General features: G+C 48.2%; 1 protein-coding gene and 1 pseudogene across 4 annotated transcripts in view; one reads left to right on the forward strand and one right to left on the reverse strand.

Annotated features, from left to right (window-relative positions):
• Evl (Enah/Vasp-like) overlaps window positions 1-17,055 on the reverse strand; it is a 160,030-nt gene that overhangs the window by 13,342 nt on the left and 129,633 nt on the right. For all 4 annotated transcript variants that reach the window (XM_020176223.2, XM_074067176.1, XM_074067175.1 and 1 more), the window contains exons 4-6: window positions 4,500-4,563; window positions 1,841-1,905; window positions 1-230 (exon numbers count right to left, since the gene is read on the reverse strand). In XM_020176223.2, the coding sequence (XP_020031812.1) occupies window positions 1-230; window positions 1,841-1,905; window positions 4,500-4,563 (359 nt within the window). The remainder of the gene's footprint in view (window positions 231-1,840; window positions 1,906-4,499; window positions 4,564-17,055) is intronic.
• Window positions 227-17,055, forward strand: part of LOC141421480 (large ribosomal subunit protein uL15 pseudogene) — a 29,101-nt pseudogene continuing 12,272 nt past the window's right edge.

Here is a 17,055-nt window from a genome sequence, read left to right on the forward strand (position 1 = left end):
CCGCTGTACTCTCCTCAGCTTGGCCCCAGCCAGGGCGGCAGCCAGTCCTGATGCAGAGCTCTCGTCATGGCTGGCTCCCTGGGCTCCTCCGGCTGGCAGAGGGGGCGGGGGAGGGGGGGTGGCTCCTGCGGGTGGAGGTGGGACCGGGGGTGGGGGAGGGGGCGGAGGCCCACTACATGAGAGAGGGGCGCTGGCTGTAGATGAGGGATGCCCCGGTGGGAGGATGGGTCCTGAAATGCAATGTGAGGGAGCAGTCAGTCTCCAGTACCCAACTGGCACCTAGCCTACTGGTCTCATCTTAGGTCCTTGGAAGGAAGGACAGACAGCAGTCTGTACCTTAGAGGGATGAGGATAAGACCAAGGTTTGCCTCTTCCAGGAAGCTCCCATGGGATGAACTTGGCCTTGTTGCAGTTATAGCCTGTTCTGGTCTCTTTAGCACCTGAGGCCTGGCTGAACCCATACCATTACATATGTATTTAACATTCCTTGAGCTTAGTGAATTTTCTCTTGCTCCTTTTTCCCAGAGAGGAAGCTCTCTGGTGGCACAAATGCTTTTTTTTCTTTGTTAGACTAAATATTGAGTACCATCCTAGGCCTCGACCGGAGTTGGTCTCCAACTTCTGCCCGTGGGTATCCTTGGAGACTGTGAAAGGTTACTGTGGGTGCCAGGGCTGACTGAGGACATGGGTGAGGGAGCAATGCTGGGTGCTGGGCACACCATGCTGCCATTAAGCTGCCCTCCACCTGATATTGCTCTGTGCCAGGCACTGTGTGAGGCACTAGGAGAACCAAATCACACAGGCTATTGACGAATGGTGACTGTGGCAAGCTGACAAGTGCTACCAAGAACAGGCACATGGTGCTATGATGCCTGAAGCGGGTCTCCACCCAGCTGAAAGCTTTGGAAGACTGCTTATGGAGCTGGGACTGGACAGGAGAGTAGGTATCACGTTAGGTAAGGGGAAGCAAGGGTGAGGAAGGAGTCAAGGATGCTGAATCAGAAAAGAGAGGCCAGTGTGCTACAGTGGGAATGGGAGGGAGGTGCAGGGTATACTGAGGCTTCACTAGAGCTATGTAGCATAAGTGATAGGAAGGGCTAACATGATGACAGAACTAGACCTCATCAAGAATGGGTGGTGGGCATGGGTAGTGGCAAAGAGGTGTAGCAACAAGTGAGAGGGTGTCATCAGTCTCTGTGCAGCACTCAGAGACTAGTAGGGCTCAGTTTTCTCATCAGCAAAACAGGAAAATGTTCACCTGCTTACTTCAGAAGGCATTTGGACAAACTAAACAGGATCAGGATTTGAAAGCACTTGGCATTGAGAAAGTCCTATACCTATCAATGAATGGTACATGCCCTTCCTTTGGAGTGCACTCAGGGCTGAATCTTGGAAGCAGCTGCTCTGGGCAGTCCTGACTGAGCACCCTGCACTTAGCTTTGCCACAGTGTGCATTTCATGTTAGGGTAAGCATTGGTTCATGTGTCTCCTTGGTTGGAGAGTGGACTTCCAGGGAGCAGGGCTGTCTGACTTTGTCCATGGTGTGTTCCCAGCCCTCAGGATGGTGCCTGATAGACAGGAGGTGCTCCCTGTGTGTCCACTTGGGAAAGGAGTGATGGAAAGTCTAGAAGGCTTGTGGGTAGGAACAAGACTAAATTGAGTGAGCCCTCTAAACCTCTGTTCCAGTTTTCTTGTTCCCTTCTCTGTCCTAAGTGATGGTCACACTCTAGACTTATGTGATTAGCAGCTCCTTAGAGGGTCTGCTGTAGCACTGGATCTCATCTGAGTAGAGGGGCTGCACCTGGCCTGAGCATGGGAGGCAGCCTCGGAGGGCTCTCACCTGTGGCTGAGGTTCTTCTCTCCAGAGACTCTTGGCGGTGCTGCTGCTGTTGCTCCATCACTTGTCTGAAAAGCAACCACAGCAGGCGGCCTGACCTCTCTGCACCCAGAACAATGCACTCTGGGCCCGAAAGCCCAGGCTTCATAGTCAGTTTCTTCATACTCCCTGGGAGCCACTGCACTGGCTGCCTCCACGTAACGTTGAGGGGCACGTTGGGTTCAATTACGAAAGTAGGGGAGGGTCAGCAGTCTCCTGAGCTCTGGCACATTGAGCAGGGAGGACTGCACCGAAATCTGGTGACCCTCTGGCTGGCTCGATTTCACTCACTGACACTGATCAAGCTTCTTCCCTGTTGGTTGCTCATCTGGCTTTAGGGGCCTGTGGCCTCAAAAGATCCAGTCTTGAGAATGCCTGTTCTTAGTGCACCTGGCTGAGCTCCCTGGGACAAGTTTTAGGTACTGTTGGTTTTCAGGAGAAATGAACACAAAGGCCATGTGCCTCATCCTCTCTACAACAGAGCCGTCATAGGCGAGGCCCCTTTGGAGGGGAATTGATCCTGCAGAGCAGTGGGAGCTAATATCCTAGTTTCTTATTGCAGAGCACCTCAGGGTACTCGCCAAAGGCCGGTTGAGTAGGACAGTGACCCACAAACACACCCACTGAATCCAGTGACTGAGATGGTGACAAAGGAGGGGCCTTATGGAATCATCTAGGGTGGCAGCAAGGTTGCAACTAGGGTGGAGCAAACTCCAAATATGTGCTACTGAAGAACAGAGTTGTGTGCTCTGAGGCCAGTTCTGGCTCAGTGGGGGAGGTGATGGAAGCAAGTTGTATCTGCCATGGTGGGGAAGGGTCGGGGCAGTGTGGGTCTATCGGCTATGGACCTGCAGCCTTGGTCTAAAGCAAGCTCATGTGTCTGTGGCATGTGACAAGTGTTCAGTGAGTGCTGTGTGGAGGATAAGTATGTGACTCTCTCCAGGAAGAGAGCTCATGAACCAAGAGGGCTTGGACTGGGAATGCAGTGCAGTGGTAGAGTGCTTGCCTAGCATGCACAAGGCCTTGGTTTCCATCCTAGAACTGAAAAAACAATAAATTAGGTCTGAAGTTATGATAATGTTTGCATGAAAACAGAAGGTTATCTGTGCTTGGAGTTGCTGACTCACTATGTGGCCCCAGGTAAGTCACTCTCTCTCCTGGGTCTCTTCCATCTGAAAGTCTGAAATGACTGGTAGTGAGATTTGTTGCTGCCTCTGGTGGTGGATTCCTACGGCTCACAGCATGACCACCAAGGGGTGCTCTGGTCTGAGGACATGCTCTCTGCAGCCCATCTCCTCTTTAATTTGGCTTGGGCCTTGGGTTAAGATAAGGCAGTGTTGTGGATGTTTAACTGAATGACCTAATGTAGCAGCCATCTCCTCTGTATTTTTGCTTCCCTTGACTGGGGGCTCACTCCTTCTTGCCCTCCTCTAGGTGGAGGCATCCTGGGACCTGGCAGGGAGCTGCAGCTTGATTCAGATTTGACTGCTGGCCCTGTTCTGCTCCAGCCCCCTGCTGACTGGTGGTGGACCATTTCTATTCTGAGCTTCAGTTAGTTCATCTGGGAAAAGGTAATACTAGTAACAACCCCTAAGAGTTAGGATAAGGATTAAAATGAGACCCAGTGAGCAAACACCTTCCTAAATTGCATAGGGCTATAGTCCTGAGAGGCTAGAAGTCAGGTCTGCAGATCAATAAATACCTGTGAATTGAGTAGGAAGCAAGCAAGCACACTAGGAAGTGTACGTCCATAGTATCTTATACGCTCAAGATAGGCAGAGTAAGGGTGGCATCATTTTGAAATGAGGAAACTGAGGGCAAGAGCAATAGCTTGTCTAGGGTCATGACATACCATGTCAAAGACAGAAGACTCAGGGATCGTTCACCCTAGGGCATCTGGGAGAGGCCCGGGAAGAGGAAATCTTGGGGGGAGTCTCATGCCAACTAGTGGGGGGAAGGTGCCAGCTTCCTGACTCCTGTCCAGGGAGCTACTGGCACCTGCTCACATATCTAGAGCTGTATGCCATGTCCCAGAGGCCTGGGCTGGGCCTTGCCTCCCTCAACAAGTTTGCACAGACCTGAGCTGTGGCCTGTCAGAAGCAGACCACTAGGCACAGAGATGGCACACCTGGGTTTGGGTGTATTTCCTGGCAATAAGATGTTGGAGAGGATGCTCCATAGGAGCCAGCAAACTTCTTGTGTGATCCTTGCTGTCACGAGTAGAATCACTCCCATCCTACAGCCCTTGAGCCACAGCCCATAACTGCCTCCCTCACAGGCTACTTCCTTCTCATCATAGCTACCTCTTAAGGCACTTGGAAAGGTTAAATTAAATGGCTGATCAGTATGATGGCTCACCTTCAGCTGCATCACAAGGACTGCATAACTAAGGTCCAGGTACTCTGTAAAATACTTAGGATCCCCATGGATCCTAAGGTCTCCACTTTCAGGAGGTGCTGCCTGTATCAGCTCTCTCATCCTTTCTGGTCTGGCTTGTTGCCTCTGTCCATAGAATGTGCCACAAAGTGCTGGCCTGAGCTGTACAGTGTCCTGACTCACTGAAGGATGCACCTGAAACTACTGGGGAAGTTGTCAGGGTGACTGCTGCGGGAGGCAGGGTTACCTTCTCTGGATGTCCATCTCCTCAGGAGAGGGGCCATTCTGCACCTGACGCTGAGTGGAGGGGCCTGTGGGGCAGAGAAACACAGAGAGGAGCAGTCAGCAGAGGGAAGAAAGACCCTGGCAAATAACCAGAACTGCACCTCACTATCATCCCCTCCTAGCCACAGAAGAGATACCCCTAATTTTCCTTTAACAGTGGGCTCTCATACCTGTGCAACAACTGGCCCCACCTTGGCCTCTTGATCAGCCCTTCTCTTGCTCCTTCTTGGGGCTCCTCCCTCTGAGTCATGAACAAGATCCAAACTTTTAGCTGTTGATACTCTGCTCCTTCCCTTCACACTTTTTTTTGTTTTTTTTTGGTGGTGGTACTGGGGTTTGAACTCAGGGTTCGAACCTCATGCTTGATAGATAGGCAGGTGCTCTACCATCTCTTTCCCTTCAAACGACACTTGCTGTTTCTCCCTCTTCATTTGCCACTGTCCCCACAACGCCTTAACTGTCCTAAAATCACCAGTGGACATAGAATAGTCAAATCAGATAGGTCTGCTTTTTTTCCACTTTTTGAGCACAAGACTGACACCTACAGCTGGCAAGAGTCAGAGCCAGAGTTAGGAGAATTCAGGTCTGAATGGGTGGGTGGGGGAATGCTTCAGTCTCATGCTTTGCTGCCCCCTACTACTCACATTAAGAGTCTGGAGCTGAGGGTGGGAAGGAGCAGGGTCCTGCCATCCCTCCCTTTGTTCTGGGTTACCAGACAGCCTACCAGATCACACTTGCTCAGGACCCGCTGTCAAACTGTGTTCACAGGAGGGTTGGTTTTGGGAGCCTGTGTCAGGGCACCCTGTGACACATTTAAAATGAAATCTAGGCTTCAGCCCCAACCTGAGAAGGAGCTGGTTGTTCCTTATCTTTGCCAGCTCAGGTGTCTCTTAGGAACCACAGAGTCACAGTGACTGGGAGAGGAACTCTGGGCAAGTGGCTTTGTTTCCACCCTTGCATGAGCTAAGAGCAACATGCAGGCTACAATCCCAACAACAACATGGGGGAAATTTCTTGCCTCCATCTTCCCAGAGGCCCAGGGTCTTAGCGGTCCTTCTCTTCTTATTCTCAGGAAACAGAAAAAATATGTGAACCCTACTAGAGCAATGTCCAGGCACTTTTCTCCATTTAATCTACATTGCAATTTCTCACAACTGTTCTAACTCTCAAAACTGTTAGGAAAGCACCCATGAGGACTTGGAACAGCTGAGAAACTAGTCCCAGAAAGGTAGGTGACTTGTACAAGGTCTTATATACAAGTGGCAGAGCAAGACACAAAGTACCTGCAAAATGTCCCTTTCTTAAATTCAGTCTTCCTGTGGTGTCAGATTGAGACTGCCTTGAAGAATGAAGGAGGTAGACTCACATGCCACCAGAAGAACTTCCAGATGCCCTTGGATGGTCCTCACAGTGAAAAGGAATTCCTGCCTCCTGCCCAACCTCAGCCCCAGGCCTTGGGCTCTAGCTCAGACAACTGAGTCCACTTCTGAGTCTGCACTTTGTCCTTTTCATGGGGGCTGAGTCCCTGTCCTGGAGACCTGTGTAGACCCTGGTCTGAGACTTGGACCCTGTCCTAGGACTGAGTCCTTGCGTGCCAGGGCTCCCCTGGCTGCTGCAAGATCTCTGGGTCTGCTGGCCTGGTCTGGTCATTATGACTATTTCTGTCCCCTTTCAGGACACCAGATGGCAACCAGTGGCCCACACAGTAGTTGTCTGTGGTCATGTGCTTTAGCTTCTTCATTCTGCTGGCTGGCCTGAACTTCTTCCTAACACTTTCAGCCAACCTGCTCCTCATGGGTGGGGGAAGGCCAACAGGAGTCCCATCTCCTCCCAGACCCAGTACTACACTTAAAGTATACTTCAAATTTAGCTGAATAGCAGGAAAAGATAGCACTTGCTTGGATATGGCTCTCCACCTTCTCGACTGTCTCCTGACTCCTGGCCCTGTTCACCCATTGGTCCAGCTGCCCCATGGCAGAGTCTCAGACAAAGGTCAGGGAGGAGGCTCATTCCTGAAGAATGGTCACTGGTTCCTTGGGAATCCTGGAGAACAGCCCACTTCTAGATGCCTCTTCATCGAAGGTGCTGCTCCTTAGGCAGAAGCAGCTGTACACAGGAAAGCTCTCAGGTAGCTAGTAATCAGATGCCCAACTGTTTTGGTGCTGAGCTGGTGCAGATGACTTCCCTGTGGGATGTGATTAGAGGCCAAAGTGGAGGATGACTCCCACTCTCACCTGAGCTGAGATAGGACCATGCAGGATCCATGGAGAGGGAGAGGGAAAGGGAGAGGGGAGGAAGCCCTTATCCTCCTGCTCCATCTTCCATAGCTTAGCAGTCTTATTGGTACTGTGTCTGCTACCCACAGAAGCATCTCTCCATCCACACTGGATACCTCAGTGTCTCTTTCCTGGACCCATGCCAGTCTACTAATAAGACTTTGTCTCTGATCCTTTCTCCTTCTCGCCCTCTACATGGACACTACAGTCCATAAGACCTCTGGAAAACAGACCCAATCCTTGCAGTCAGGTTCAAGTACACTTAAATAAGATACAAGGATCTTTAGACTTGGCTTCAGCCCCACTGCAGCCCTTCTCTCCTGGCCATACTGCCACAGTTGAACTCTCGTACCTGCCCACTTAGCCAGACTCCAAGGTGCTTCCCACATCCTTGTGTTCTGGGGACTACACAATCCACCCGGGACACCTTCTTCTCCTGCCAAGGCTTCCAGGCCCACCTCATAGTCACCTCTGCGATGAGGCCTGCCAAGTCCCTTCTCCTCATTTTCACACACCCATGTGCCTCTCTCATGAAACTCCCAGCTTCTTCACTCACATCAGTTATCTGGGAGCTGTCTTTTCTTCCAGGCCAGACCCTGACCTTCTCCAGGGTAGAGAGCACGTCTCTCAGTTCAGGGTCTCACTCACATAGGACACTGGTAAATTTTACTGATTGAATTAGAAGCATTGAGGAAATTCATGATCACTAACCCTGGAGGAAGATCCCAAGTGAAGGAGCTGGGTTGAACTGGCCTTGATGAAAATATAGACTAAGAAGGTGCTATGGTTTGAATGTCTATTGAAAACTCTGTTGAAATTCAACTGTCATTGTAACAGAATTAAGAAGTGGGACTGTTAAGAGATGTTAAGGCCATGAGGACTCCGCTCTCATGGGTAGAACTGGTGCCATCATAAAAGGGTGAGTTCAGCCCCCTCTTGATAACTCTGTTGCCCTTCTGCAAAAGTTCCTCACCAGATGCTAGACCCCTGATTTTGGAACTCCCAGACTACTGAACAAAGAGCCAGTAAATTTCTGTTCGTTATAAATTACCTAGTTTCAAGTGTTCTGTTAGAGCAACACAAAAACTAAGAAAGAAGGAATCTTTCACATTCACACTTATTCAGAGAGAAGGTCAATCAGTGGACAGTTCTAACTATTCCCTGCCAGCACCAGGTACTTTGTGCTGACTAGAGGTCTTGGGACCCAGATGGAGAGACAGGGCTGCTGACCTAGTCTTTGCTCTGGTTCTGCATACAGCTATGTGTTGACATCTGAAGTCATTTGTAATGGTGTGAACTTGTCTGAGGATCACATTTTAACTGCCTTGTTCCTAGGAGGGGCCTAGTGGTAGGAGTGAGATGACCTGGCCAGAGCTCTCCTCAACATTTGTGTGCTCCTCAGCAATCTGCCTGCATCCTTATCTATAAAGTGGGATACTAATACCAACAAAATATGAATTACTATTCACAAAGTTGCTAGAAGGAAACATGAATTACATAAACAAAAGGCACTTGGTGTTGTGAAATGTTAGTTATTTAAAGTACTTTAAAGCGGGGCGTGGCGGGGGCAAATGGCCCAAACAATGCATACACAGGTGAGTAAATGTAAGAGTGATTAAAAAAAAAAAAAAAAAAGGACAAGGAAGTAGAGAGACAATGACGTCAATTTCAATGGAAAAAAAAAAAAAAGTACTTTGGTTGGCCTTTCTGCTGGGTCAGAATGAACCTGTCTGTGTAACTACATGCCTTGGTCCCAGCTGGTCTTCAGGGGCTGTCCAAAGGCACTTCTCTTTCCCATGGACAGTGGTGGCTCTGAGAAGTGAGGGAATTTGCCTGAAGCCATGGAGTTAATGATGCTGGCCAGTGTCCCAAGCTTGTCAAATTTGGAAGCTGATAACCTGGCCCATCCATGGGAGATACCAACTAAGACAAGTCTCATCCTTCTCTCCCTCACCTTAGACAAGTTTTCCCAAAGTCAATACGAAGAGCTTATTTGTATTACAAACAAATAAAAAAGTGAAAGGGAAACTTAAGGTGGATAAACACCAGGAAAAGCAGAGTAGCTGTGCATACTGGTGTCTTACAAATTTGGCCCAAGGCAGCAAGGCAAACCTCCTGGCAGTAAGCCAGGCAGAGGGCTGGGGGAGAAGGGATAGACTGAGACCTGTCTCCAGACTGACCTCTTCTCTAAACATGAAGAGCTGCCAGGGCACAGAGGCTGAGTACCAAGCTGAAACTCGAATCCATGCTTGTCAGCTACAAGTCCCACTAAACCATGATGCTTCTTGGGAATGAGCTTACTTCTTGCTGTCTCAGAGGTCCAAGTTCCACCAAAAAACTCCTCCCAAACATGATGATGACTCAGAGGGAGGTCCTCTTATCTTTTTGGGTCAAAAAGTACAGACCACTGGAGAAAATAAACAAAGAGGAGAGAGTGAAGTGGGGCCGGGGCCTAGGCATGAACCCACTGGAAAAGGAGTGATGGTGAGGAGAGGCGAGGAGGCTGGTTGGAGGGGTAGAGCTGAAGGACCTACGGCAGAATCTGTGTGATTGGAGGAGGGAGTGGAGCCAGGAGGTCATGCCCCTCTTAAGAGAGTGAGGTGAGCACTGGGTAGGGTAGCATCAGAGCTTGTACTCATTGGGGCTTTAGGCAGATAACACCTATCTTTCTACCTAAGCAAGGACATTAGTGATCACCATGTGCCCTTTAGAGGCTGCTCTGAAGTGGAGTGAGCTTACACTTGAAACTGAGGGAAACCCTGAATAAACCATCAAGCTTCTTTTGCTTTTTAGTTACTTTCAGTTGACTTTAAAAAATCACTAATTTCAGAGGACATGCAACTGAGCAATACATTATTAGTGCCCTACTGGCTTTGTTGTACATAACACCTTTGACATGTGGTTCATGATCATAGTTGCCACAGTTACTTTTCAGGGACTTGAAGGCCACTTTTGTTGAAACCACCAACCCTTTCACTGGCCTATGCAAGTATCATGTGTGACCTTCTGATGTCAGAGGACTGAAAACTCCATCATTTTCCCTTCCTTTGAGATATGGTCTTGCTATTTAGCCCAGCCTTGAACTCATGATCCTCCTGAATGCTGGAATCACAGGTGTGCACTACCACACTCAGTTGTGTCACCATTTCCTAAAAATGTGTCCTATGAAGAGTTATGAAGATTATGCATGTACATACTGCCAATGATTCCACCTTTCCCTTTCCCAACATCTTAAGTTACCATGCTTTTATATCCTATAAATGTCCTCAAGTCCTATCCTTGGGGAGGTATATTTGAGACCTGCTCTTCCATCTCCACACTTGGCTACCTTCTGAATAAATTCTTTCTTTTTTTTTTTTCTTTCAAAACCCATCATTGCAGTGATTGGCATATTGCATGGCAGGTAAACAGGCCTGGCTTGGTAACATACTTACTACTTTTATTGCACCTTTTCCAAGGGCTTTTATAGCACCTGTTTTTGACATAAGGATTCCAATGCAGGATACCATCATCCTAATGGCTGACATCCATCTAGCCAGGGCTGCCTCCAGGGCTGTCAGCCTCACAGAGGGGCAGTGGGGAACTATGCTCTATTTCCTTCTGGTCCTCCTACTGGCCCTAATCCCAGCCTTCTGGCCCCTTCCTATCCCTGGCTGTGCTCTTATTATGTTAACAGAAATCCCCTTCAAGGTAATCTTTTTTGTTTGTTTTTTGAGACAGGGCCTCACTATGTGGCCCAGGTAGGCCTCAAACTCATATGGTGTTGCCTCAGCTTCCCAAGTGCTGGGATCATAGGCCTGAGCCACCATGCCTGGTCCCTTTCTAGTGATCTTTGCTGGAGTTCTGCCACTAGGTGCTGTAGGAAGTCCCTTCCCTCTCTGGGCCTGTTTCCTATAAAGTGAGAAGGATCATTCCGCTCCTAATCTCTAGAACTCAAAGAACAAAGAAGGAAACTTACCGAAATGTTAACAGTGGCTATCTTGGGATTGTGGGATTTTCTTTTTTTGATTTTCCAAATTATGTAGGTGTACATGCACTAGCTTTGAGAATAAATAAATGCCCAAGAATCCCTAGGGAAGACAACTCCTCTGTGACTCCATCCCCTGCAAGATCATAGTGCTCCTGTTGAGTGTGTTGCATGTTAATTTATATAAGCCCAAGGTAGGCAGCTGAGGCAAGGCTGACACCTGCTTCTAGGGAAGGCCTTCTGTCTGTTCACCCCCACAATGAAGAGGCTGTGACATAGTAGCTCCTCTGGGAGAGAGGGGCAGGCTAAGTTTCTAGCTTATCTCTATAGGAAAAGCATCCCCTGACCTCCTGAAAAGATGGAACCTGAGATCCCAGGGGTGCCAGAGACAAAGGATCCAGAACCTGCTCAGTGATGCTTGATGGAATTTCTGGCCAGCAAACGAGAGCCACCTGGTCTGAGCTCGGCTAAGTCCCAAGCTCTCCTGAGTTTCCCTCCCCTTCTTCTCTCTCTCTCCTTAGAAAAGGCTAACTCCTTTGCTTCTTTCCAGGCAGTCTCTCCATTTTGGATGGAGACTGGGTGGAGCCTTCTGGGACATGGCCCCCAGCATGGCCTCCCCTCTTGTATTTAAGGCCCTTCCTCCTGGGTACTATTCCTACTGCCAGGCAGGCAACTGCCTGCTTGGGATCAGAAGAGTTTAAGTCCTGGTTTGACTACTATCCTTATAGTCACCTGGCCAAAGCCACACAGGAATTGGTGGCAGAGCTGGGACCAATGCCCAGGACAAATGTTTCCCAGCCCAGGGCTCTGTCCCCCTCATAGCATACTCATGTTCAGTCTTGGCTAAACAAACAGCCTCACCTCTGTGTTTAGAAAGCAAAGGAGATAGTGCCTCTATCTCCCATTATTGGAGACTGCCCCTCTCTGCATTTTAATGTTGGTTTAGTTGCTCCTTAAAGGAAACATGTGTGAATTTTCCAGTTTTTTCTGCTTAGTCCTTACTATATAAATTTAGGCCAATCATGGGGCTTTTACATTTTTATTCGGATTACCAGTACTAGCTGACTTGATGCCCCCTTGAACTCCAGCAATAGATCCTCATTCCTGAGCCCTGGTCCTGGGCTGGGCAGTTAGAACTTAGCTCCTTGTTGACTGACAGATATGACTAGACCTGAGAATTGAGGCTGCGAAAGCCCTGCAAGTAGAAGGGCACCTTTTGCGAATGTAGAGACTACTTCAGAAAGGGGAGATGCCCAAGCCACATGGGGCAAAGGCCCTAGTAATTATGCTCCAAAAATGATATGACAGATAGGAAAGGTCCTCTTCTCATTATGACAATGATGCTTGAAACCTGGTGCCACTCTGGGTGCCAGTGAGGAGCACTTCTTCCCTGGCTCCCACCTTCTCCTTGCATGGAGGGATTCTGAGGTCCAGGGACAAGGTGGTGGTTTGCTTAAGGTCACACCCACATTGGGGGCAGCTCAAGGCAAGAACTCAGTTTCTGGCTCCCAGGCTGGAGCACCCTAACCCATAGGCTTGGTCCCACTCAAGTTGCCTCCTCAGGTGAGTTTTCTTGGTAAAGTCTTTTTTTCCTTTCCTAATAAGCTCATTTAAGGACATAAAATAAATCTTGAAATGAATCTCAAACAGAATAAGCTACAACAAGCTGCCATGCCTTTATGTCTTACAAAGCATTTTCATACCACTTTTGGTGATTAACCTGCTCAACAGTTTAGGATAGGGCTTACAAGCTCCACTTTATAGGTGGGGAAACTGAGGCTTAGCTCCAAAAGGGTGAGCAACTTGCCTGAGGTGACTGGTGCCTCCAGCGAGCTGTGCAGTTGCCCAGGCCTCCCGATACCAGTTGCAGCTGGTGCCTCAACCCCACCACTTCTGCAAGGACCCAATGGAAACCATGCTGTCAGCAGTGAGAGACATTCTCCCAAGATCCTGAGCCCCTTCCCCCGCCCTACCCACGGCCCCACCAGATGGGAGTGCGAGGAGAGGCCAGAGGAGCAGGACGGAGAGGGAGGGAGAGGGAGAGAGGCATTCTGTCACCTACAGGTCACTCTGCAAAGCAAGGTGCAGGCACAGTGGCAGAAGCAGAAGCAGTGGAAGGTCCACTCCCTGCTGACCATGGTGGGCAGAGCTCCTCGGCACAGTCCATGAGGTACCTCTGCATCCTACCACTTACCTTCTCTTCCTCAGCTGCCTGGCTGGCACAGTGGTAACAGATACTGCGTCCCAGCGTCAAATGGGCTTCACCCGTCAATCTTTAATGAAGCTTCCCAGCTAACCTATCAGAATCCTCCTGGCTACCTGATTCCAGACCCCCTGTAGGTACTCAGCCCACAGGCTTCAGGGACACCAGGTACCAGAAGGGTCCTCCCACCATGGCTCTCTTCTTACCCTGAGGGCAGTGAGATGGGACTGGGTTAGGTGTGCAGGCAGAAGGAACAGATGGCTAGGCAAATGAATTCCTGGGTACTATGTAGCTTTGCTACCTGCTTTTCACCACCCTTCACAGGCCTCCTGGTTCTTGGTCTTCCTCTCCTCACTATCACATCTGTTTTCTCTCCTAACCTGTTCCACACCTGCTTTCTTCCTGAGACAGACCAACTCCAAGGTGTGTGTGAGATCAACCCTCCAATCTACCAGCAAGCATTCCTCTCTTCCAGTGACCTGGGCTCCCTGCCATTATAGGGCAACACTGCTGTACTTTCAGCCATGCCACTGCTGTCATGCTGTGCCTTCTGTGTGGAAGACTGGTCTATGTGCCCCTGACTGGCAAAATCCTGGTACCCATAAAGCCTGGGTACATAGCTGTCTGCCCTATGAAACCTTCCATCATTCCTTAGGTAGCAGTGTTAGTTTGCTCCCTCTTTTCCATGTAGGATTCTGCATGAGGCCTAAGTCAGTGTTTGCTATCAGTATTGTGAGTTTTGGTTTACACCATCTACTCATCCTTCTCTGTACCCTAACACCTGGAGTAGGACACAAACACACTGTGTGGGCCATTCCTGAACTCTGTACGGAAAACCCAAGTTAGTACCTGCTCCCAAAGGCAGGGCTCATTTCCCCATGCTGACTTTGATTTCTCCTGCTCTTAGCCTCTATAAAATGCTCTCCTGAAAACTGTGTCTTAGGTGTATCTTGTCTAGCCTAGATTCAAGTCACAAGCTGGGAGGCATTTCCAACAGCTTCCAACTGGTCTCTCTGCCTCAGGTTTATTCTTTTGAACCTGTGCTTACACATTAAATATCAGAATGCATAGCTCTTCCCTGCCACTGCTTGGCCAGGGAACTACTGTGGTTTCTACTAGTTCACATGGGAAATCCTCACTTTGGGATATGAGGACTTCTAAACTCCAACTGTCTGGACTAGTCCCCTCACTGCCTCTTCTCTCTCTCTTTTCCTGAAAGTGATCCTACTTGGATAAGGCAGCCAACCACAGAAACCTCCCTGGAGTCTTCCCTTATGGGGACACATTATTCCCTCTGTACTTCCTTGGAGCAGACTACAAATATGCAAAATATATATGAATTTGTAAAGGACCACAATGGACTTCAAAGGAACCTGTCTCAGTTCCTGTCTGCTGCCTAGGAGAAGCATCTGAAGCCTGGACCTTTACTTCCTCCATGCATGGAGCTTACACTACCCTGCCCAGCTCAATCCCTCCCTACAGATCAATAGATCTATTCTACTGGGTCTTGTGCCCTTGGGCTAGCTTTTTACTGTCCCTCCCGGGGACTTAATTTTTCCCACCACAGGGCCTAGAAAGAAGTACTGGGATGATGGCAACAAGCACTGCAGCACCCACCACTTATTGAGTACTACCTGTGAGGCACTTCTCTGAGCATGTAGACTCAAAAGCCACTGAGAACTGAATTTAAATACTGGCTCTATCATCAAGTACAATTCGACCTTCCTTGAGATTCCAGGCTAAAGTCTAAACCCTAGAATATTATATTTGAGCCTGCCTTTCCAGGGCTGGCCCTGCCTATTCCTCACACCTCCCCCTTTAATCTCTCACATGCACCAGGCTCGGTAGTGCTCTAGGCTCAAACATGTCAATGTGCCTTTGCAGATTTTGTTTCCTCTCTGCAATATTCTTTAACTGACAAACGTGTATCCATCCTTTAAGACCCAGATGAGGCATGCTGTTATGGTGTGGTTATGAAGTATCTCCCCAAAAGGCTTGGTTGAGAGGTAAGTGGATCATAAAGGCTCTAACTTTATTAATGGATTAATCCATTGATAAATTCATACCTGTATGGGCTATTAGGAGGTGAGACCTAGTTGGAGAAAGTGTGTCACTGGGGGTGTGCCTATGAAGGATATACATATGTGTATAACTATCTATCTATCTATCCATACACACATATATATATAAAATATAATGTATTTATGTATATATAATTTTTTTTTGTGGGACTGGAGTTTGAACTCAGGGCTTCATGCTTACAAAGCAGGTGCTCTACCACTTGAGCCAAGCCTTCAGCCCTGAAGGGTATATCTTGTCCCCAGACCCTATCTTTCTCTTTCTTGCTTCCTGACCGTTATACAGTGAGCAAATTTTATCTGCCATGCTCTTCCACATCTCATGCCCAGAAACATGGAGCTAAATGATCATGGACTGAAACCTCTGAAACTGTGAGCCAAAATAAATCTTTTTCTCAGGTATTTTGTCACGGTGACAGAAAAACTGACTATTATACATGCGCACTCCTAAGACTCTCCTAGTGACCTGCTCCCTTACCTCAGCCTATGTTCTAGGATGCCACAAACCCTATACTTTCCTTTATCACAGCATGTAACACTTGTATCCACAAGTCTCTCTTCTCCACCTGGCTGTGAATGCAGGGACCATGTCTTAATCATTTTTGTGTGCCAACTGTTGCAAAGCCCAAAGATGCTAGTAGTTCACAGATGCTGTTCACTCATTCACCAAACAAACAGTACTGTGCTAGACACTGGGGATTCAGGCATGGGTACAAACTGCTCCCCTTAAAATCTAGAGACAAGAGACAGGCAATAGTAAAGACACAGCCAAAAAAGAAAACAAATACAAAAACACCAGAAGTGACAGAATTTTGATAGCATGTGTGCAGTCCTACCTAATTAAGATAGGCTAACTCTGATTAGATGATGTTTCAGCAGAGGGAAGGAGCTATGAATTTATTTGGATAAAAGGACATCCTAAGCAGAAAGGACGGTAGGTATATAAGCCCCAAGTCAGGACCTGCTTGGCATGTCTGGGGAGTGGTGAGACTAGCGTGTCTAGAATGAAGTGGGCAAGGTAGAAGCAAACTCAGAAAGGCATCTAGGGCCAGAATATGTAGGGTCATACAGGCTCTGGTAAGGAAATGGACTTCATTTTCTTTTCTTTTCTTTCTTTTTGGTAGTACTGGGGTTTGAACTCAGGACCTCAAGCTTGCTAGGCAGGCACTCTACAACTTAAGCCTCTTTTTGCTTTAGTTATTTTTCAGTCAGGATCCTGTGTTTTTGGCCTGGGGTCAGCCTGGACCATGATCCTCCTACCTTTGCCTCCCATGAAGCTGTGATGACCAATGTGCACTACCTCATCCAGCTTTTTTTGTTGAGATGGAGTCTTTTTAACTTTTTGTCCAGGCTGGCCTCAAACTAAGATCTTCCTGATCTTTGCCTCCCAAGCAGCTGAGAATTACAGCGCTCAACAGAAGTGGTTTTCATTTTGAATAAGACTAAAGTCCTGAAGAGAGGAGCACGGACTGATCTGACTAGAGCTGGAAAAATCTATCTGCTTGCTGTGTGGAGATGAGTGGGTTAAGTGTGGAAGCAGGCAAATCGAGTAGGTGGCTATTGTAAAAACTCACTTATTTGTTGAATGAATGAACATATATTTGAATGTGGGCAGCAGACAAGCAGGTAGTGGCAGGGCCTCTGGTGCATATCCTGTTCACTCTAGAAACTGAAAGTTGTATCCCAAGTTCAGCACTTGGCTCTCTCTCCCTGGTGATGGCTATTTGAGTTGGTTCTTATCCTTTATGAACTAAATTGGCAGAAGGCTATTGTGAAATTATCAGTCTTTAGGAAAGAGATTAAATGCACTGTGTGAGTAAAAAAGCAAGTGGGCATTCATGAATTCTTTACTCACTTTAGAAGACTGGGTATCTATGGACAGGCCAGGTTAAATGTCTATAATTTACCTCTGATCAAATTGTTTTATGGTTCGAAGAACATGCAAGCTACTGGCTAAGTGGGCTCTCTTTAGAGAGGCAGTCTGGTCTTATGGG

This window comes from Castor canadensis, chromosome 3 (genome assembly GCF_047511655.1).
Source record: "Castor canadensis chromosome 3, mCasCan1.hap1v2, whole genome shotgun sequence".
In the NCBI taxonomy this organism is placed as follows: Eukaryota; Metazoa; Chordata; class Mammalia; order Rodentia; family Castoridae; genus Castor; species Castor canadensis.